Source organism: Microtus oregoni, unplaced genomic scaffold (genome assembly GCF_018167655.1).
Source record: "Microtus oregoni isolate MIOR12 unplaced genomic scaffold, Mior012 000013F_ref0000133, whole genome shotgun sequence".
Taxonomy (NCBI): domain Eukaryota; kingdom Metazoa; phylum Chordata; class Mammalia; order Rodentia; family Cricetidae; genus Microtus; species Microtus oregoni.
Window position 1 is genome coordinate 12,417,027 of NW_024543072.1, and position 22,149 is coordinate 12,439,175.

The window sequence follows — 22,149 nt, forward strand, 5'->3', positions numbered from 1 at the left end:
TGAGACAGGGTTTTGCTGTGTAGCTTCGGCCGGTCTGTAACTCACTGTGTAACCCAGGCAGGCCTTGAATTCATGACAGTTTTTCTGCCTCAGGCTCCAAAGTGATGGGGTGAGTCTCCACACCCCTTGGTAACAGGTACTTCTTAAGGTCCTGGGCATGACTTGGGTGCAGGTGTTGCTGGAGGAAGATAGGAAGGGTCCCTGGAGAGAGGAAGGAAACTGATGTCTGTTTGGTACCGTCCTTGTGCAGGAAACTGATGTCTGTTTGGTACCGTCCTTGTGCGGGGTGGAGAAGGCACTTGCGATTGGCGTTCTGAGTCAGTAAGCGGAGACGCCTGTCTCCATTGACTAGAACACTGAGGCTCAGAAAGGAGCTTGTGCCCATGGCCACATGGCTGCTGACCAGATGGACGAAATGGGAACTTGTGTTTTTGAGACTCTATGCTATTCCCAGATCTGGTGAGGTAGCTTGTGGTGAGCAATTTTGCACAGTCCTTGGGTCTTCATCATACTGTACCCTATTGGTTTAAAACTTCATTTGAGATTCTGATGCCAACCACTTAACTACATCTCCTGCATCCTAGAAAACCTCCTTTCTCTTTCCTCTTGCCAGACCGTAGAACATTTGTCCTGGGAGGATCCACAGTGCACAAGGAGAGACATATATGCTATTGGTGTGTTGGGCATTTACGCGAAATAGACAGGAGGGAAGGAGCCAAACCTTGGTGTTCAGTGGCTTGTATGTACAAATGGGGAAACTGAGGCTCAATAGAGTTTGGTGTATATAGATTAGGGAGCTGGCTTACAATGGAAGTCAGGTGGTGACTTAAGAGAGAGCTGGGGAGATGGGTAATAAGCCAGGAGTAACTGATGGCTTGTAGGAAGGGTACAGGAGATGGAGTTCCTGGACCATTAAGTCTGTCACTGTTCAGTTTATTTGAAAGGATCTTAATGCAGTGTCTTAGTATTGAAGAGACAATCAAAGAGCAACCCATTCACTATCACGGTGTCTTCGCCATTTGGGTTTCTTGTCTTATTTGAAGTCATGTTTCTATCACATAGCAATCAGCATACAGTTTTTTTTTCTCTTGACCATGTCTCAGAAGCATTTCAGCCATGTCTGTTGCAGCCTGGGAATGGCCTGGTAGTTCACCTTCGTCTAGCCCCATCCCTTGATGCTTGTGTGGCCTCTCGTTTTATTATCTCAGAAGCAGAAGCAAAAATCTGTTTCCTAAGGGGCTATAATGAGAACAACATGGATTCATACGTATCAAATGCTCCACAGAGCTGGCGCAGAGGAAATTCTCACACAGTAGCCCTCTTTCCTCCATGATTCTCCACTTATCCATCATTGGAGGATTCTTTCTGCTTTTTAAAAATCAATTACCTATTCATGTCATGAAATTCTGGCAAAATATAGGAAAATAAAAAAAGAAAAGCATTCCCAAATTGCTCTCACTTTGAACATTTTGCATTTTTTCTTTCTAGTCTTTCTTTCATACATATTGAATTTTACTTAATTGACGTTGTAAAATACATAATACATGTATTTTTGTATGATTTTCATGTACCTTTTTTATGACAAGTACTTACCCATATTGTTATGGTGTTTGGTGCACAGCTGTAAAGGTTGTGTGTGCTTTTAGGGTCTAGCACTTCTATACCCACACACCTATTTGCATCTTTCTGAAGGTTTGCAGTGTTTTCTGGGTACCACCAAGTATCCTCTTATATTTCTGGATCTAGCACTGTTCCCATGGTCTGGATAGGTGCCCAGAGAGGAATGAGGAGCACAGGGTATGAAAACATCAGGATCCACACTGTATCCTTGCACAAATCTTTATGAGATGCCATGATTTTCCCACTGTGTGTGTGTGTGTGTGTGTGTGTGTGTGTGTGTGTGTGTGTGATGAGCATGGCAGAGATCATTCTTGTCCTCCTTGAGCTGGAGGGTCCGAGGAGGGTCAGGGGGCTATAGAGGCAATGTGAAGTGCCATGGCGAGGAAAGGAAAGTGTGGGTATCTTGAAAGAAGGGCTTGGTCAGCTGGGGAGGCTGATTCGGTCCTGAAGCAAGAATGTGTATGCAGCAAGCTGAGTTCCAGAGCCGAGGCAGGTGACTGAGAATGTAGAGATAGAATGAGGAGCATTAAGTGCAGGCGTGGTGTGCCAGCCAGATGTTCCCCAGGTAGGCATGCCTGTGTGTGAGTGCATGCAGGGGTCAACATCAGGTGCTGGCTTCTGTCACCGAGGTAGTATTTCTCACTGAACCACTGACTTACCTCGTGGAGCTGCTCAGAGAGCCACAGGGTTCCTCTCATCTCCACCTGCCTGGTGCTAGGATTATAGGTGTGCTCTATTCTGAGATGCTAATACAGTCGCATCATTTCTCCCCTTTCCTCCTTCAAACCCTTTCATGCACCCCCCCTTCGCTCTCTTTCAAATTCATGGCTTCCTTTCTCATTGGTTGTTGCTACCTATGTGTGTTTGTGTTCCTGAATATACAAATACAACCTTCTAAGTCTGTGTAGTGTTATTTGTATATATGTATTTTCAGGGCTGACCATTTGGTATTGGGAAAATCAATTGATGCGTTCTTCCTGGGGAAGACTCTTGTTCAGCATTCCTTAGTTGCCCATAGCTTTTTTTTTCTTTTTTGCAACATATAAACTGTTACAGAAAATCACAACCAATACAGATAGACTGTTACAGAAAATCACAACCAATCAAAACACAGAGTTGTAGAGCCCAGTTCCAACTGATAGGTCTTTAACATAACTCCTGCACCTAAGGCTTAAGAATCATTTTGAAAGAAGGGATGGAATGGTTGTAAGATCCAGAGGAACGGGGAGTTTGCTTTGAGATTGCAGCTCTAGGCATGTCAGAAGCTACACTCTTGAAGTCTCACCAACAGGACTTCCTAAATGTGAGCTGAACAATACACAGGTTAAGATGGATGAAGCTCAAAGAACTCCGGGCACCTAAGGAATGTGTGGTCTTTTGTTTCTGGGTGCTGGGCATCAGAACTAAGATCCTTATGACGTGGGGCAAGGATTTTATATGTGAAGCCATTTCCCTCGTCCTCGCTGGGTGTCTTTAAATAGATAAAATGTGATTGGATTTCTGTGAAACCAGCATGGAGGGACAGAACATTTGGGTGACTATGAGATCCTTGAGAGACCCCATGTCCTTTGTTCCCCAACTCTAGCCCTTGGCATGTGAAGTGGAGGCATCAATGGGGACTGGGCCTGAGTTATCACCTATGATGTTCCCCAGAGTGTATGGCAAAGCCCTGGTATGGGAGAAGCTGCTGTTGGTGCCAGCCTGTGAAGGGAACACCCCCCCACTTCACATATTTTCCAGCCTTTCACTTCCTTCCACTTGGGGTGAGCGCTCTTGTTTTTCGCCTCCTTCTCAGCCCTGTCTGAAGCATTACATAAACTCCAGGGCTCCCACGAAGGAACTGCATTGTCAAAGTTGTTCAAAGCCTACCGCGTGTAGCAGATGGCTCTCTGCCATTCACAGGCTGTGTTTTGAGACTGCATCTGCTTTCCCACACTCCTGCCATCACACAGAGCATCCATAAGACAGGCTTGCCTCAAAACTGGTTCAGGGAGTTGTGTTGCAGGGAGTAGGGTCTTTGTATCTTCTCTGATGTCCCTAATAGGTGTGAGCTTATGGCTAGTGGTGGTGCCCCTTGGAGTCATTGGGTGACTTCCAAAGTCCGGGCTCCTGAGTGTGTCATCCCAGAAAGGGTGCCTGTCATCTCAGTCTGATTTCTCTGTGCCCTTGGTAACTGCCTGAGCTACGGGTGCCTCTTCTTTTGTGATTGTCAAGTGGCTTTTGAGCAATCCTGGGCTTCTGGAGCCATCTACTTCATCTGGGATTTGATCCAGTATTCTTGTGATAGAACTCAAGTGGACTTGGCCAGGAGACTGAGGCTCCTGCCCACTTCCATTCCCTGTTCTAGGTCCTCTGGGGGTAAGTATATGTCTTCCTGACATCATGATGTCATCCAGGTCTTGCAGATCCAAGCAGTTCAGTTCAGGCAACAATTGCAGAGCACATGCTGTATTCTTTGCCCATGACACAGGACATAAAGATTCCCCAGCATGAGCTTTGGTCCCTCCCCAGCATTTTGGCTACTGGCCCCAAGGTGAGAAACAGTGTCTAATTGAGAGTCCTGTTTGGTGAATCAGGGAGATTTGGGGTGGATCCCTGCTGTACCACCCTTCTTTGACTGCTCTGGAGTTAATGATTTTGCCACCTCTGACCTTTCTTTCTTTCCTCATCTGTTAAATGGGCCTGAGATTATGTAGCTGCATGTTGCACCAAGGTTTTCAGTGTTCATGGTATAAGGTTATCAGCAACTAATTAATGAGAGCTGCTAGCCTTCCTGGGCTCTTGGTCTGTGTGGGGAGACATCACAGGGCTACAGGCATGGGTGGAGCCGTGGGAGTGAGGCCTGTACAGTCGTGGCCGTGCTGATTTCTTCCTGTCTTTTTCCTCTCTTTCCAGCCTGTGACCTCATGACCCAGGGAATTTTGGCCTTGGTCACATCCACAGGCTGTGCATCTGCCAACGCCCTGCAGTCCCTCACAGATGCCATGCACATCCCACACCTCTTTGTCCAGCGCAATCCCGGGGGTTCACCACGAACTGCCTGCCACCTGAACCCTAGCCCTGACGGTGAGGCCTACACACTGGCTTCGAGACCACCTGTCCGTCTCAATGACGTCATGCTCAGGCTGGTGACAGAGCTGCGCTGGCAGAAGTTCGTCATGTTCTATGACAGCGAGTATGGTGAGTCTGGGGTGGGCGGGCTGAGGCTTGGTTTTAGGGACAGCTGGGTGCTGGTAGTTTTAACACCAGAGGCTTCAATCAGGGGACACAGAACTGGAGTGCCATCAGGGTGTAGATCCATGCTGGTGGTCTGAACGGAGTCTTCCTCAGGGTGGTAGGGCCCAACCTTGAGCTTCATGAATTGGAGAAGAGCTGCAAAAACAGATCTGTAGATAGGCACTAAAGTTGCCTAGCAACATCACCTTATCATGACAGCTGAAGTTTGAATCATCTTAGAATTTTCAATAAAATATTAATAAACTGCTGGCAGGGATCTGAAGAGCTGCTTACAGGCAGCGGTGGAGGCTGCCTGCCTGGGTCTTCTTGGCATCTTCTCTGAAGGTTACCCCTCATGCTGGATGCTGGTCCAGCCTTGACTTATTATTTGCATCCACCTCTATCTACCCAGCTTCAGGGTCTTGGGCTGGGGCAAAGAACGGAAGGAGGGAAACCTTAGCCGGTGGGCCTGGGGACACTGTATGACTGTGTACGGCTGCTCTGAAGACCTCTTCGGAGGAAGGAAGCATACTTTACTTGCTAGGAAACCACAAGAGTGGGCTTGGGAGAAACCGCTTCATGTTTGGTGACAGCGCCTATGTAAATAGATCAGCTCGAGTCCGGAGATAAAATGGCTTCCATGATTTGTGCTTCAGAAAGGTTTTACTTGGAGACCATCGCCAGCCTCATGCCATTCTGAGAATCACTGCAGAAGGGTCTCCTGCGCCCTTCACCCTGTCTTCCTGAGGCTAGCACTTTGCTTAGCTGTAGTGCAGCATCTCAATCAGGGTTTGATCCGGGACACCCTGTACCCTCTTCTTAGTATACCAGTGTCCATGCATGTGTCCAGTCCAGTCTGCCGTGGGAATGGATTCCTGTCTGCAGTGTTTATCTTACGTGCATGCTTGTGTGATTACCAGCCGGGACCCAAAGTGGTTCGCTTAAGAACTGCTGTGCTGCACCGTTAGAGCCGCAGTCACCCCAATACCTGGTCAGAGTTGATGGGCACTTGTAAGGCTTGGAAGTCCCCTTAGCTGAGGTTTGGATGGAACCATGCAACACTCTAAAGTCCAGCTTTGTCTCCTGGTGAAATAATCCCTTTGCCAAGAATGTAACTAAGAAAAGAAATCAGCATATGTTTGCATTTGCCTAAAGACTCTGCTTCCCTAAGTCTGGGACGCTGTCCTCCGTGCTTGAACAAATAAACTGTTTGGAGCCTTCCAGGAAGAATTGAAAGAGCAAACAGTTACTGTGTTGAAATCAAAATGCAGTATTGGTGGGGACAAGGGTGGCTCAAGGCTCCAGGGATTTTCCTGTCGTGCCCGGGAACTGGCCTTTCCAACACCTGCTCAGTCTCAGGTCCTGCAGGGGCTGGAGACCTTGTAATAGCACTGATGTGCCCAGGGTATGTCTGAGAAATCAGGCTTTACCCCAGGAACCAGATCTGGTGGGAGGTGTGGCCACTGCCCGGGTTTGGGCATGTTATATTCTAGGATACCCAGTCCCTTTCTGATCTGCTCCTCTCAGGGTCTCTGGCCTGCACACCCCATTCTCCTTGGGGTCTTTTGAGAAGCCACAGCTGCAAGGGGCGAGGACAGGAGGTGAGCTCTGTAGCCTGCTCACTGTCTGGCCTTCTGTGATTCCTGGAGACTGAGTGGTACCTGAGGCGCTTCCAGACCCTGTCCTTTCTTCTCATTATACTTCTCATTTCCATGTAACTCACATAGAGACTTCCAGGGAAAGGGGGCTTCCCCCACCTGGGTCCAGCATTGCTGGCTTCTTGGTCACCTGCCCACCCGTCCTCAGTCCACTTCCCTTAGCCTGCCACTCGTGAGGACTTGTCCCTGTTGTCTACTGGGCTCCTGCGGAGCTGGTTATGCCCAGAGGAGAAGGCCATATGCTTGTTTTTTTTTTCTTTCTCATTGTAGTTCAGCACTGTGCCTGGCACCATATGAATGACAAATTCATGGATGAAGACGTGGGCGTTTCCAGTGGTTTTTGAAAAAGACAGAGGAGAGATGTGGAGAAGGATGAGGGTACTGGGTGACCTGACATCTGCTCTCGGATGGGTAGGGAGCTAGGAAGAGTGGTTCATTTTGCAGAAACACTTCTAGCTCATGTTCTTCATCCCCCAACCCCAAACCTGAACAGCCCCCAAAGTGCACCTCTCTGCTGATAGGATGCTCTCCCACCTTTCCTGGAGTTGGCTTTAGTGCTTGGCTAAGCCTGCCCTGTATCATTAATCCCGCAAACATGCCGAGTGACATAGCCGCTTTCACCGGATAAGTCACTGTGTTGAGAAGGATGCTGAGGCTCAGGGGCACAAAGCCATGGTTAGGGTGCCAGGAGGCTTCCATGGTATAGGGAGGGACTGGAAGCCGCTCACCAAGTCTGCTGATTGTAGTAGTGTGGTCTGGAAGTGGGTGGAGCACGTCAGAGGTGAAGGAAGGCAAAGCCCACCCCAACCTGCTGATGGTGCTGTCCAGGGTCCTGACCCATGTGGCGTTGGTTGCTCTGGAGGTCACAGCTCTTTATTGCATTCTGTACAGGACCCTGTTGCTTTTGCCCACTCTGTTCATCAGCCTCTTAATCTGACAACCTTTGAAGCTAGTTTGTGTCTATAAAAGTTCCTCTGCCACGACTGTTGCTTCTTGGCCTCACTATTTCCTCACAAGTACCCCAGCCTGTTTGCTCCCAGAGTCCCATTAGGTGAGCTAAAGTAGACAACGCTCACAGCATACTCAGCCCTCAGAGTGGCATATGGTGGATCCACTGGCACTGGAATCCACTGGCCGAGGAATGTCCATGTGCCATGGTGGATTCATGTTGCCAGAGCCCCTGTGGTGGTGTAGTTTCAGAGGAGCCCAATTAAGAAGCAAATTGCGTGTAAACACTCTTACTCCTCCCCAAGTCAAATGGAAGCAACTTGGGATCTAGAGCCTTTTTAGTGCTGATCTGTAAGCATCTTTACACATTATTTCATTTATGCTACGTTTTACCACCTAAGCAATATGGTTCAGGAGATGCTGTTGGGCGCTAAGGCCCATGCACTTAGCCAAGGTACCATCCTATTTCTTGCTAGGCTTTAGTTTTCTTTCCTGGTGTCCAGTCAATCATAGTCATTGCCAAGCCGGGGCTGTGACTTAGAATGGACCCAGCATGCTTCAGGCTCATCCTTTAGTGAACATCACATACAGACCCTTCGTGTGTGTGTGTGTGTGTGTGTGTGTGTGTGTGTGTTTCTTCCCCATTTTCCCGTCAGTCTCCCTTTAATCTTAGGAAAGTCTTCCCCTGGTAGAACCTGAGGCCAGAGCATCTGCATCATATGTGAGATCAGAGCAGAAAAGCTCTGAGGGATTTGGCAGAAAGGCATACTGTGAAACTGAACTTTGAGTATCCCCTGAATGTCCCCATGTTAAAGGCTTGGTCCCCACAGGGATGATGTTGGGAGGGGCTATGGATCTCTCAGAGGGTAGGTCCTAGAGGGAAGTCTTTCAGTCACCAGGACAAGTCTCTGAGGAAGATTACGGGAATCCCACCTTTGTGTCTGATTCCTCACGTGTGATACGAGCAATGTTCCCTGTCTGGTTCTTCCACCATGACTGCCGCACTTCCAGAGATGCAAAGCACCGCGGCTGCCTGATCTTGAACTTACTGTCCATGACTAGGAGCCAAAGCAAACCTTCCTTTTAACATGGAAATTGCCTCAGGTATTTCACTCTGATGACAGTAGTCTGACTAATACTGGGTGAGAGAGGAGTCTGTATGCATTTGGTTTACAAAATATGAGAGGTGCCATTTGGTACAATTCCATGGAAAACACTTGTGTGCTTGTTGTGACAGCAAAGGGAAAATAGAAGGGAAACTGACATTTGGGATAGAAAATCCATAACATTAAAATACCAAAAGTTTGGATGGAATAGTGCAGAGAACTTTCTGTCTTCATGCTTCAGTTGCTGGTGTGTGTGTGTGCGCGCACGCGCGCGTGTGTGTGCATGTGTGTGTGTGTGTGCATGAGCATGCGTGCATGTGTGTATATACATGTGTGTACATGCACATGCAGGTGCATGCCATTTGCTGATTCACTTGGTAAATATTCATGGAATCTCTACCACATGACACACATTTTTCCTCTTGTTCATTGTAAAGGAAGAAACAGGGTCACTTTGCTCATGTTGCCTGTAACTGGCTTGGCCCAGTGTCTCACTTCTAGCGTCTCCAGGGTAGGCAGAATCCTGGAAGCTTGGGAACTATGATTCTGCAGAAGCAAAGCCTCAGGTCCCTGCCTGAGGGACCACTACATTTGTTTTAAAGTTACCGTGTGTGTGTGTGTGTGTGTGTGTGTGTGTGTGTGTGTGTATGTGCACACATGACCTGAGTTCAACCTCAGGTGTTTATTTTTCAATCAAGGTCTGTCACTGGGACTTAAGGCTTTTTGATTAAGCTCCTAGCTAGCCCAAGGACCCTCCTGTCTCTGTCCCCCACCCAAGGCTTTCTGCATTGGTGTAGGGGATGGAACTCAGTTCCTTGTACACTTTACTTACTGAGCCACCATGCCAACCCCTTACAAATCATCCTCTCAACACTGGTAGTTACACATGATTGTAATGCATATTTCCAATTAAAATATTAATAATGATAAAAGGAATTCCTGGAAGCTCGAGTCCTCAACTCGGGTTGTTTTCTATCCTTGTGAGGGGACTGAACTGCTGTCTTGATTGGTGCTGGCCAATCCCTGGCTATTTGGCCGCTCTGGATCCAGTAATAGGTGTTTGTTTATTTGGCGTCTTTGTGAACCGTGAATATGTGTAATAATGCTTCTGCAGCTGTTCTGAGCATCATCCATTTGATGCAGATATATTAATATTTTTATTGCCTCACAGTATATCTAATTTATCTACCTGATCATTAATGGGCACTTGGGTTATTTCCAGGTTTTGGTATTACAAGCAGTGCTGTTAAGAACACTTTCATACTTACCTCTTGGTAGTTTGTGAAGAGGTTTGAGGATCTAGTCTGAGGAGCGGAATTGCGGGACTGCTGGATCAATGCACATTTTATGGTATTCACGTTTAATGAGTCCGTCCCTAAGTGTTCCTTTCTGTGTACACTGCCTCTTACCATGCATGCGGCTTCTCTAGGTCCGCAGGCTCACTGACTTCTCCTGTTGCCTGTACATGGAGGATTCTAGTGCAAAATGTTCTATTACTCTGAAGCTAATCTCCATTTTCTGTATACAGTCTCTCCACATCTTCACAGGCTATTTTTGTTTTCTCTTCTATGACATGCTTGTTTGTAACTGTTAATTTTTATGCGGAGCCTTTTCTTTGGTGAGTTAAGTGTGGCAAATACTTTCCATCAGTTGCTTGTCTTCATAAACAGAAGGTCTGTATTGTACTGTTGTCAAATGTAGTCATCTTTTTTATGCTCAGCTCTCTTGCCTGTCTTATTTAAGAAGCCCTTCCCTACCCTCATGTCATAATGATAGTTTCTTGCTGAAATCTCATTCTCTTCTTGGAGAAAAGATATTGTCTCTTTGGCATGCTGCCCACAGGAGGGCCCTAGCCTGAGCAATGCTTTGGTGCTGATGTGTGCTCGCTTCTCCCTGCAGCTAACATCCCTTCCCAGGCGTTGCTGTGACTTAGGACCCATATAGTTCTTAGGGGTGACTGAGAAAGGTGCACACCCATTTACCACATCCTGTAACAGGGAGGTTAATAAGATCTTCTTGGAGGAAGATGCTTAAAAAGGTGCACAAGGACAAGTGGAAGTTAGGCAAGCAAGGGGCAGTTGGCTCTGGAATGAGTGGGGAGAGCATTACAGGTAGGGGGAGACCAAGTAAGAAAGCCAGGGATGGGGGGGGGGGGGAAACACCAGAGAGGAGGGAATGTGTGCGTGAGGGCCAGGGATGGGGAAACACCAGAGAGGAGGGAGTGTGTGTGTGTGAGGGCCAGGGATGGGGGGAGCACCAGAGAGGAGGAAGGACTGTGTGCATGAGTGTCAGGGGCATGGGGGAGCACCAGAGAGGAGTAAGGAGAGTGTGTGTAGGCTCAGGAGCATGGGGGAGCACCAGAGAGGAGGAAGGATAGTGTGCGTGAGGGTCAGGGGTGGGGGGAGCATCAGAGAGGAGATAGGAGCATGCGTGTGGGTTACAGATTGCGTGTCCAGATTGCACTTGGCCAAGGATGAAGCTAGGAGAAGATTGAGAGACCTTACAGACCAGCTCCAAATCCCAGGAAATTTATAGTTCTAGACCTTGTTATCTCTTCTGTGCTCTTGGATTCTGTTTCTTTATATCCAGTATAGACATGAGTACAGATAAAGGAGACAGACATCCTTTAACCCAGAGTACTCTGGACTTTCTCTTCTTCAGGTTCAGATCACTGGCTGCAAACAAAAGGGAGAAAACTATGATGGGTGGGAACTACAGTCCCGCTGAGGACAAACCTCAGGTCTAGGGTCTGCACTGGATGTCAGTGAGCGCAGCCACTAATCCTTAGCTGCTTGGTGAGGAACAAGAGGGACTTTTGGTTTGAGCCCCAGTGATATTGGACAAATCACCCAGCCTCTCTGATCATTCTACTGGATGCAATCTGTATGTGGCTTAAATATTGGTCATACAAAGGGCTTGGCCTCGTGGTATTGCATGCTGGGGACTCAGTGAGACCCTGTACTCAGGAACCTGATTCATCTGTAGTCCAACTGTGGCCCATACTACCCTGGCGTTCCAAAAGTGTCATGGCAAACCTCAAGGGAGCCATTGGGCTCCTGGCTTGACTTGTTATGCATCCTGGAACAAATTGTTTGTTGATAGCATTCTTGGTACTTGGTGCGACAGAGAGAGCTTGGAGTCAGCGCTCTCATCGATAGTGTACAGTCCCTGCCCCAAGCTGGGGTCAAATCCCATGATCTCAAAAGTGTCACTACAGTGTACCAATGACTCTGTGGGACACATCTCAGCCGGACAGCCAGACTGACAGTGGTTGCACCTCACCCTTGGTGCCCTCCCATAGTAAACCTCCCTGGAAGAAAGAGGGTACCCAGTATCCATGCTGTTCTAGCGGGTGCTTCTTGTCAGCAGCGTCTCCGTGCCAGCCCTGGCAGAGCAGACTGGTGGCTTCAAGCGCAATGGCAAGAGTTCTCATGAATAATACCCCTGATCATTACAGCATTAGTTTAAATTGAAGTAATAAATACTTTTTTTTAACAGAAGAAATGAGCAAGTGAGTTTAATTGCTAGGACACCTCCAGAAGAAGTTGGATGGCAACTTTACCGGGACGAGGGTTTGGCGTTTTGTTCTTCGGTCTAATTACAAAGCAGCTGTACTTAGTGGAGCGTTAATTGCAGTGTTTGCCACAAGATAAAAGTTCATTAGCTCTGGAGTTTCCTTATCCTCACATCAGGTTCCAGAGTGTGTCTGGGGATGTGTGGAGATGGTTGTTTCAAGCATGGATCCACAGGGACATGTGAGGCTGTGCTGGCTCTTGCACACGCTCATTATGTATATAGCCCTGAAGGAGTATCGAGTATCCGGATCATGGCCTTGGCCAAATCTTTTGCATTTTCTCTTGATACACAGTCGCGCACCTCCAAGGACACATGTGGGCTCTGGATGACGCGCTCACCTCCAGACCCTCCTCTGGGTCTCACCCCTGCGCATGGGAAGAAGTGTGGACAAGGTGTGTTGATCAGTGTGAAGAAGGCACCGATTGGATGTCGTTCTCAGTGACGTTCAATCCACATTGTGCTGTGTGTTGTATCCAGAGTGAGCCAAGCCCTTCTGTGCCTTGCTTCTCATGTCATGGGTGGCAGAGAACTTCTAGGCCAGGGCTTTGTAAACCTTTTCCACACATGATCTCTTTGTGTCTGAGAAATTTATACAGGTATATAAAATAGTCATGCAAATCAAATATTTACTGACAATAAACTACAAAGAGATTTATTTTTAAAGCTGTTCTTTGCTATACATAGATTTTTACCATTTATTAAAGATGAGTCCAGTTTGTACCTAAGGTAGATTATTGTTACATGAAGAAATATTGGTCTAATATTAGCTACTACAGGACATAGGGTATTTATTTTCAATGTTTTCCAGAGTTCATAAGTATTTTCATTTTGTACTGGTTAATTCGTTTACCGCTATTTTACATACAGGTGGTACATAATGGCAGAAGTATGTTTATGGATATTTCAGAAAAGGGGAAAACTTTATCCCAGTCTCAAGCAAAAAAACTCACTTTAATGTTTTAAGGAACGAAATTCAAGTCAGAGACGGCAACAGCAATTTCAAAACTGAACACCTGAAATGCTGTTGAATCCAAAGGTATACTGGTTTTATATTACCTGCTGAAGAACGCAGCAGAGGAATGTTAAAAGTCCAGGCTTTCCATTGAGCTGTTGCTTCTCTACAGGAGAGAAAAATCTTCATCTGTACAGTCAGACGCTGCTATGAGCTACAATAGCCTTGATCTGGGATGAGGTGTTTGTGTGATGTTCCTTGACAATACACAGTGACAGCATGCACAGTGCAAAGTGGTGTGTGTGTGTGTGTGTGTGTGTGTGCGTGTGTTTGTGTGTGTGTGTGTGTGTGTGTGCATGTGTGTGTGTGTGTTCAGAACCAAGGCATTGGGGATATTGTGTGACTCACCATGGGACAGTGCTCCAGGAACATCTCGAAGGCTTTACATGTTGGATTTTGAGTTAATTTTTGGTTGTTGTACATTTAGTAATCTTTTACCATTGCCAGGTTTTCTTGGGACCCTATTGAGGATAACAACCCCCAGGGCAAGGAGCTGTGCTCTTTGGGTATTTTGATTAGACCTGTGGCCCAGGCCTGGAGAGATGGTGAAGGGGGATCAGGAACTCAAAGACAGCTTCAGCTATGTTGTTTGTTTGAGGACAAAACTAGAAATCAAAGCAACGAAAATAAAGCTATGTTCTAGGGTGGCCATCTTTTAGCCTAGTACTGGGCAAGAACCTCTGATTTGAGATTTTTCTTTATTTCTTGAGAAAGAATGCCAGCTGATGGCACATGACTGTAAGAAACATGGGGTGTCCAGGTCTCTTGCTTGCTATTCAGCACTTATGGGACTGAGTAAGGACTGTTAGGCACACTGAATCTTGGTTAGCCGGGGGCAAGACAATGTTTCTTGAATCTCTTTAGGAGCATTGGTTCCTGTGGAGGCAGAAAGCCTGGGAGTACCCTAAAATGTTTCCTTGTTTTTCCTAAAGGTCCTTGGTGACTCTTGGAACTTCTAGTTATCCAATGGGAGAAATAGCTGCTGTCTGCAAAGGGCCCACTTCTTGCCCAGCTCCTTCCCATTTGCTCTCTGCCCTGAAGCACCCGGATACTCCTCAGATACTCCAGGCACAGGAGTGATGTCTGCCTGTGCCCTATGCCCAGGACACCCCCTACCTACCCACATCCATAGGCTAACTCTTCTGCTTTGGGGCTGTATTTCCACTTGACACTCCTCCCCCCTTATTTCTGTATGTATTTACTTTGTTTTCAGTGTCTGTCTTTATCTAAAATGTGAATCCCTGGCAGTTTATTTTAAAATAGTTTGTTATTTTAAATTGACATGTAATTATCCTTATTTGTGGGGCACATGTGACATTTATACACATGTATATGATGTTTTGATGATCAGAATAGAGTAATTGGAGTATCCGTTTCCTGGCATGAATATTACCAAAGAAATTATGATGCCATTTATCATTTATTTGTGTTAGGAGCATCAAAGCTCACTCTCTACAAGCGATTCTGAAGTTTACAATTAGTTGTTATTGACCCCAGTTATTCTTTTACGACAGAGGACAATATTCTTGCTATTCACCTGCATCAGGTAAGATTTTAATGTATGATGTTGAAGGATGCTGCATTCGTACCATTTAGTACAGCAGCTGAAACTTGGTAGGCACTCATTAAATGTGGAGTGAGTGAATGGATTAATTACTATCTTGACCTGGCACGCTGTCTGTCTATTTTCCTAAGAAGCATATTCTTTTGTGATGCTGAGAACCGAACACAGAACTTGTTCTGTATTGTAAGTCATGTAACCCTGAGCTCTGCCCCACCCAAAACATTTTTGTTTCTTTACTTGAGATTTCTAGTTACAACTATAGTATCTACCTTTTACCACATCTGGGGACTTCTGAGGGAAGCACCCTGCCCTACCCTTCCCACCTTCTGCAGAAAAGAAACCCCATGATGACAGCACCCGGGTAAGACCATTCCCAGTTCCCTGGGCACAATGAGTGGAGAAACTGTCGATATCACAGTATGAGGGCGGTGGTGCTGCTGATGTCTGGCTGATCAGTGTGGCTACTCCCCCAGGACTTGGTTCCATTCTGACTCCTGACTTGACTTTTTCCTGGGCCAAGCTGATGACTCTGTCTGGTCTTTCATTTTCTCATTTTGATGGTGAGGATAATAAAAATGCCCACCTCAGAGGGTTCTTGTGAAGCTGAAATGAAATGAAATGACGGATTTGAGAGTGACACAGATCCCTGTGGTCACAGACAGTTTCTCATTTTCTCACTCTCCCTCACAGCCAGGCTGCCCTGAGCACTCAGCCTGTTGTTCAGGTGGGTACCCAAACACTGAGCAGAGCACTCTGGGAGGCTTGGTCTGGTGCCCTGTCACTTCCCCTGAAGGCTCAAGGTGTTCTGAATTACCAGGGTGAAGGGCTGAGGCGATGTCTCAGTGGGCAAAGTTCTTGCTGCTTAAACACGAGGACATGAATTCTGTTCCTAGCAGCCACGTGAAGTCAACACAGTGGTACACATCATATCCACAACCCCAGTTCTGGGTAGGGAGGAATACAGTGGATGGGAGGACGGGGCTTGCTGGCTAGCCCATCTAGCAATATAAGGCCAGACGTTTTTGATTTTGGTGACAGCTTCCCACCAAAGTGTCTGTGTGTAGGCTTTGGTAGGAGTGATGCAGCCACTGGGCACAAGAGGGCAGGGGCTCTCCTTGATGAGGCCATTTCTACGTGGGCAGCATTGCGTTTCTTCCTCCAGCTTCTAGGAACCCACTTCCTGGCTGTGAGTTACCTTATAATGAGTCTGGCCTGGCGGACGGTGATGTGTGTAGGAGGGCTGGGAGTCGAGGCCAACCTCGCTGGGCCACAGGAACGTGGACAAGTGTCTTTTGAGTTTGTGGGTGACTGTTTTGGTTACAGTCTCCCCTTGCTTGTTCACACAGCCAGAGTTGATCCATGGATGCTTCTGACAATGCTGAGAGAGGCGGTGAGGTACAGCACACGTAGGAAAACAAGACTGGCTGTAGCTGGGAGAGGCTGTGTTGGCTGAGAGGGTGATGGGGTCACCTCTGGCCACATGCTCAGGAAAGCAGAACAGAAAGTGGTTAAGATGTCAGAGGGAGATAGTGCACACAGCAGCTCTTGCTTACTCTGGAGCCAGTAAAGAGGAGAGTTGGATTTGGCTTTTCCTGTCATGGCCCTGCCTCTGCCAGCCTGGAGCTTTCTATTCCAGGTAGGGGTTGTAGAGCCCTATGCGGCTCCTCTGTGTGAGTTTCTGTGCCTGGTGCAAACATTCTGGCATCTGTGCCTGTTGGGCCTGCGTATCGACATCCATAGCTGCTCGTTGAGCACAGCACCACACGTCTGTGTAGCCCACTTCCCTTGGCCATGCAGCCATGGATGGCTGATGCTTGGAGACTTAGAGGGTGACAGGCACATACGATCAGTGCCGCCTTGGCTTAACAACGTAAGCTAGACACGGTCTACGACACAGGCTGTGACACGCATCACCAAGCTGCCTTGGTGCTCGGCACAGTTTTGTGAGCGTTAGGGAGCCCTGATGAACTGAAGAGGGCCAATATGTAGTGGAGGACAATTGGGGGTGTCAGGTACCTTGTGTTTCTAGGGTGATAGGAACATGAAGAATATTGTTTTTTACTTTTGGCTTTGAAATGGTTTACTGTTTTGTAAGTAGTTCTCAAAATTATATATATGTATATAATATACAATATGTATTATATACATATATATATTTTGAGACAGGGTTTCTCTGTAGCTTTGGAGCCTGCCCTGAAACTAACTGTTGTAGACTAGACTGGCCTCAAACTCACAGAGATTCACCTGCCTCTGCCTTCCAAGTGCTGGGATTAAAGGCATGCACTGCCACAACCTAGATCACAAAATATGATATTCTTGCTGGAACAAATTTCATTTGAAAAGTAAGCTTCTACCTCCTTATCTTCCTCTCCAAAGGGAATAAGGGTACTTCCTGAGCATGCATCATGGATTCATGGGTATCCCCACCCCTAGACTTAGCACAGTACACAAATAGGCAAGACGATGTTGCCTGTATTTTAAAAAGATTTGTTTTGTTCTGTGTTTGTGCACGTGTGCATGAATGCCTCTGTGTGTGTGTGTGTGTGTGTGTGTGTGTGTGTGTGTGTGTCTGTGCAGGCTCCAGAGGAAGTCAGAGGAGGGTGTTGGTTCCCCTGGAGTGCCGGGGACTGGACTCCAGTCTTCTGAAGAGCAGCAAGGGCACTTAACTGCTTAACTGAAATGTCTGCATCCCCACCTACACTGTTTTGAGACCTTTCTAACTTGGACTTCTGGGTTCAGCTCTACGTCCCTGGCTTGTTTCTCTCCCCTGCTGCATATTTGCTGCCCCTCATCCCATCAGGTGGACAACTGTGGTCTTCGTCTCTTTTGCTGGTTCAGCAGCATCTCGTTTCTTGCTGTTGCACAGTGCCATGACGCACCCCTGAATAGACATCTCTGTGAGCATATGTCTCTGGGGTGAGTTGCTGGATTACAGCAACACTCTTTTCAAAGTAGAAGATCAGAAGAAGGTGTTGAGATGCCATTTACCAAAATAAGGCAGCGAGAGGAGAACAAGCCCTGCTCTTGTTTTTCTCCAGGACTCAGAGGATGAGGACTTTGGGAGTGCCATATTGGTGAGGAGACACGTCACCAGGAAGATTCTTGTTTTTCTCCAGGACTCAGAGGATGAGAACTTTGGAGGTGCCATATTGATGAGGAGACACATCACCAGGCAGAAAGTTAAATACAACACACAAAGCCTGAGAACCAGATCAAGGTTCTCTGGTCTGAAGTAGCTGGGAGAGAAACAGGTTCAGGACAGTCACCTGTAGTAGCATTGCCGGTGGTGAGGAGAGGCGGTCCCTGTGTATCCTGCCCTTCGGGACCACATTTCTTTACGACGGTGGAGCCAAACTGACTTGAGGGGCCCGAGGAGCGGTGCTGAGGTCTTCCACATTGCGGCCCTGTGCTAAAGGCTGGTGTAAACACACAGATCTAGACCAAGCTGAGTAGCCCAGGCTCAGCACCCGGACACATAGGAAGCTAATGTAGGGAATAGAATCGAAACATGTCCCAGGACAGTTAGAGCTAGTCTGAGCTGAAACAACAGGCTGTCTCTATAGCTGTGGCAGGAAGGGTGCTGAGCTCTGGCCACGCACTGGGGAACGTCTTGGGCCAGTGGTCACATGGTGGAAGGCACCGGCTTTGCCTCGCTGCACCTGGTGGCTTACCAGAGACCCTGGGTTCAGCGTCACCGATGGCTCACAAACAGATGACGTGTCCTGTGGAAGAAGACTAAAACATTTGCTGTTGAGCTGCTCCATGCCAGGCCCAGCCTGCTCCTCATCCCAGTCTCACAGCCACTCAGCAGGGTGGGCCTCTGCCAGCAGCGCCTCTAGGCTCCAGCTGCCAGTGAGGATTTAAATCGCAAACACTTACTCTCATCCTCCTGACTGCCCCCATCCCCAAGAGCTACAGGTGGGTGTGTTCTGGGCACAGTGCCCCGACATGCAGAGGGAGGCAGGGGATGGGTAGGGTAGTATCTGAGGGTATGTTGGAGTTTGGAGAGGAGGCATTTTCTGACTGTCATGCCTTCTTATATTCTGTCTGCCTCTTGTCACCCCACGTTGACCATTTACACTGGGTCAGTCACAATGCAGAGCCAACAGGCTGAGGCCTTAGGCTTTATTACTGTTAGGAGAGCCACATGGCTCTCTGGTTTCGCCAGTGTCACTGTCGACTCATCCTTTAGATCGGACTCTGCTAGGCTCTGGGAAATTCCCACTTTTTAGTTGTAGGAAAATAAGCAAGTCACACATAGGCACATAGATCAGCCGCCATGCATGCACGCAGATTGCTCTATAACCATCACTCTCACCTGTCTCTAGAAGTTTCTGCTTTTGTCCAACCAATACTCAGCTGCTTGGTTGGGGTCCTGGCGACTGCCGTTCTCTTTGTCTCTATGCACTTGACTGTCCTAGGTTCCTGTGCTGACAATGGTTCAATCCTCTCTTCTGAGTGACTGAAGTGGGCCTGCCTGGGCACTTTCTGGCATATGGGGGTCTTGGAATGAGAGATGAGAGGCTAGGAAAGGATTTGCAGTCATATTTGTCCTTTTATCACTGGCTTCTTTCATGTAGCATAATCCTCTGAAGCTTCATCCATGTTGCGGTATGTGCCAGCTCCTTTAAAAGATGGGCCACACCCCACTCATTCATCTATCTTGCCATGGACACTTGGGGTGCTCCAGCTTTCTGCCTACTGAGCTTTCTTAGCCCATTGAGAGTGTATCTCTAGAGCTTCTTGGGTGACCGTGTGGAAGTGCCCTAGTTGGTGTACATGTGCGCATCATGGATTTCCACGCCACACCTCTTAGGGAGCATCCACTCATTTCCCAACATGCCTTAAACACTCTTTTCTTAAACTCATTGCCTGCTTATACCTTACAAGGCCCTTTCTCCAGAAGTTCAGGCCCCTGTGTATACCCGATGTGGGCCTTAGGCCCATTCCCCACTCTTCCTGCTTCTTTTCTCATCTCTCCTGTGTCCCAGTGATGCAGCGGTGTCAGCTGGAGCTCAAGCATGGAAACATTTATTCCATCTCTCGGAGGAGACTATCTAGAATGGAAATCAAGGCAGATATTAGCACAGGTGAGGTGGAAGAAATGGTCAAATCTCCGTGTTGGAGGGATGAGTGGAAGAAATGGTCCTAGAGCCAGGATCACGTGGCAAGAACTGAAACCTCATAGAAGGGCCACCTCAAGGGGGCTGGCAGCATGAGAAAGACCTAGCCACAGTCCTAGGCACTCAGAGTGACAGTGAAGTGCTTGACTTCTTCCCTTTTCATGTGGTATCTTTACTTTCTTATTGATGGTTGTAACTAGACGGTAGCTGAGTTTAGGGTGGGGAGTTTTATTTTTTCTTTCTTGGAGCAGAAAAACCAGCATTCCACAGGGTAAGCCGGAGATAGATGTAGGGTACACTAGCCGAGACTTCCGTTCCCAAGGACTTGCTTTCCAGCTCCTGCTTTGCCCTCCCCAAGTGCCTTACTGTCCGTTCCTCTGTCATCTAGACTCCTTGTTTGAAAGCCTTATACTTCCAGCTCCCTGCTAGACAGGCTGTCTTCCTCTGAGCTCCACAGTCCTTTCTGTGTGTCTAACACCAGGTCGCTGGGTTATAATCACCACACACATATATATATATATATATATATATATATATATATATATATATATACACACACACCTCTGGGCATAAATCTGTAGGGCATAAATCATAAATCTTGTGCTCATGCCTTTGAAACCCTGGTACTGCACGCTGGACCTTGTGCATGCCACCCTCAGCAGCAGCCACTGTGTAAGGAATGGGGATAGGGGAAGTGAGATGTTCAAAGGTCTGGGGAACGCGTGAGTGGGTGTACACGCGTGTGAGTGTGTGCACATGCATGCGCACGCACGCACGCTCACACACCTATGTATTCCCATACACTTCAGGTGCCTGTGGTAATTAAATTCAGAGGCACAGATGAATGTACTCGGTGGCTAGCTATGAATCTTGCTAACAGTCACGAAGAAAGATCAATAAATTTGTCTCCATTCTAAGCTGACATAGATAACTGGAGGGCCAAGGGCAGCTCAGGGTGAAATTCTTTGCATGCTTCCCTTTTAGCCAGGCTCATATGGGGCAAGGAGGTTGGGGGGGCACCATGTTCCCTGCAAACCTATAGGATAGGGCTGGGACCTGTGGTGTACTTGGGACTTCCAAGAGCTCTCAGATCTTCCTGTTGTACCCAAGGACCCTGACTACACCTGACTGCAACACCGAGCCCTGTCCCACCTTCTCCTGGACTCTTGCACAGGGCACAACAACAAGGTCAGAGAGTTAAATGAGATTTATGCTATGTCTAGCACTGTGCCTAGCACACTTGGGTTGAGTGCTGTTATTGTTTTTTTTGTTTTTTTTTCCCCCACAGAGTTGGCAGTTGTAGGTGGCAGAGGGTGGGCATAGTGAATATGTGTCCCACAACACAGGTTAGTTTTGCTAGCCTGCTGGTGCCCCAAGAGCCAGAGGACTACTCTAAATGCTTGTCCCCATTGTTCCCAAACATCATGGCTTAGTTAGCAGGACAGGTAGTGTGGGCAGCTTGGTAGGGTGAGAGATGTGGCCGGCCAGGCTTAGCGGGTCTCTCTTAGTGGGCTGTAGCTTTCATTTTCCATGTGGGTTGCTTCTTGGCGGGGTGGTGGTGGTGGTGGTGGTAGAACTGGTTTCCCCCTAGGGGTGGTAGCTGAGTCCTTATGAACCTAAGGATGGGCAGGGCCTGGAGTTCTGGTGTCTCTACCTAACTAGGCTGTCTCTGTTCTGCCAACCATCCAATCACTGGGCCGTGGGTGTGGCCGTTCCTCTGGGTTGGGGCTCATTGCCCTTCTAGTAGTTAGGCTGAGGGGGTGATCATCTTGGCACTGACATCTCTAGCCATGTGTCTTATTTAGCAGCTGTGACAAGAAGCTCCGTAGGAGATGGGTGGTGGGGGCTTCTTGAATTATTCCTCCCCTGGAGCTGTTGTATGGAAATGAACCGATAATGGCCAATTCTGTGTGCAAATCAGCTTCAGGCTTAGCTTAGCTGAACAGGCTTGATGCATCCTGCACTATAAATACCTCTCCTGGAACTAGGGCAGCCCTGAGCATGGCCCCAGCACTGCACAGCTGCCAGGCAGATTCTTTCTTCTTTTGTGGACTCCAGCATTCTGGCTGTTCCTGGGCAATCTCACTTTTCCTGGACTACTCCAGTGCTTGGCCCCTGGAGTGTATTTGTTGGTTCTCACCAGACCCTGAGTGGACACACTTTGTAACAGTGAGGACAGCTGAGCACTCCGGCTCTGGTGCAGCCTCTCTGAGTTCTAATCTCTAGTCTTTCCAGTAATTGTGGAGTTGAGTTGCCTGTGGGCATCCACCTTGCAGCCTTCTCTGCAAACAGGAGGAACTGGCACTGGGAGAGCATTTAACATGGA

The 22,149-nt window shown here is 47.8% G+C and overlaps 1 protein-coding gene across 2 annotated transcripts in view; it reads left to right on the forward strand.

The window, feature by feature from the left end:
* Grid1 (glutamate ionotropic receptor delta type subunit 1) overlaps nt 1-22,149 on the forward strand; it is a 748,494-nt gene that overhangs the window by 126,027 nt on the left and 600,318 nt on the right. For both annotated transcript variants that reach the window (XM_041662801.1, XM_041662802.1), the window contains exon 3: nt 4,516-4,800. In XM_041662801.1, coding sequence (XP_041518735.1) covers nt 4,516-4,800 — 285 coding nt within the window. The remainder of the gene's footprint in view (nt 1-4,515; nt 4,801-22,149) is intronic.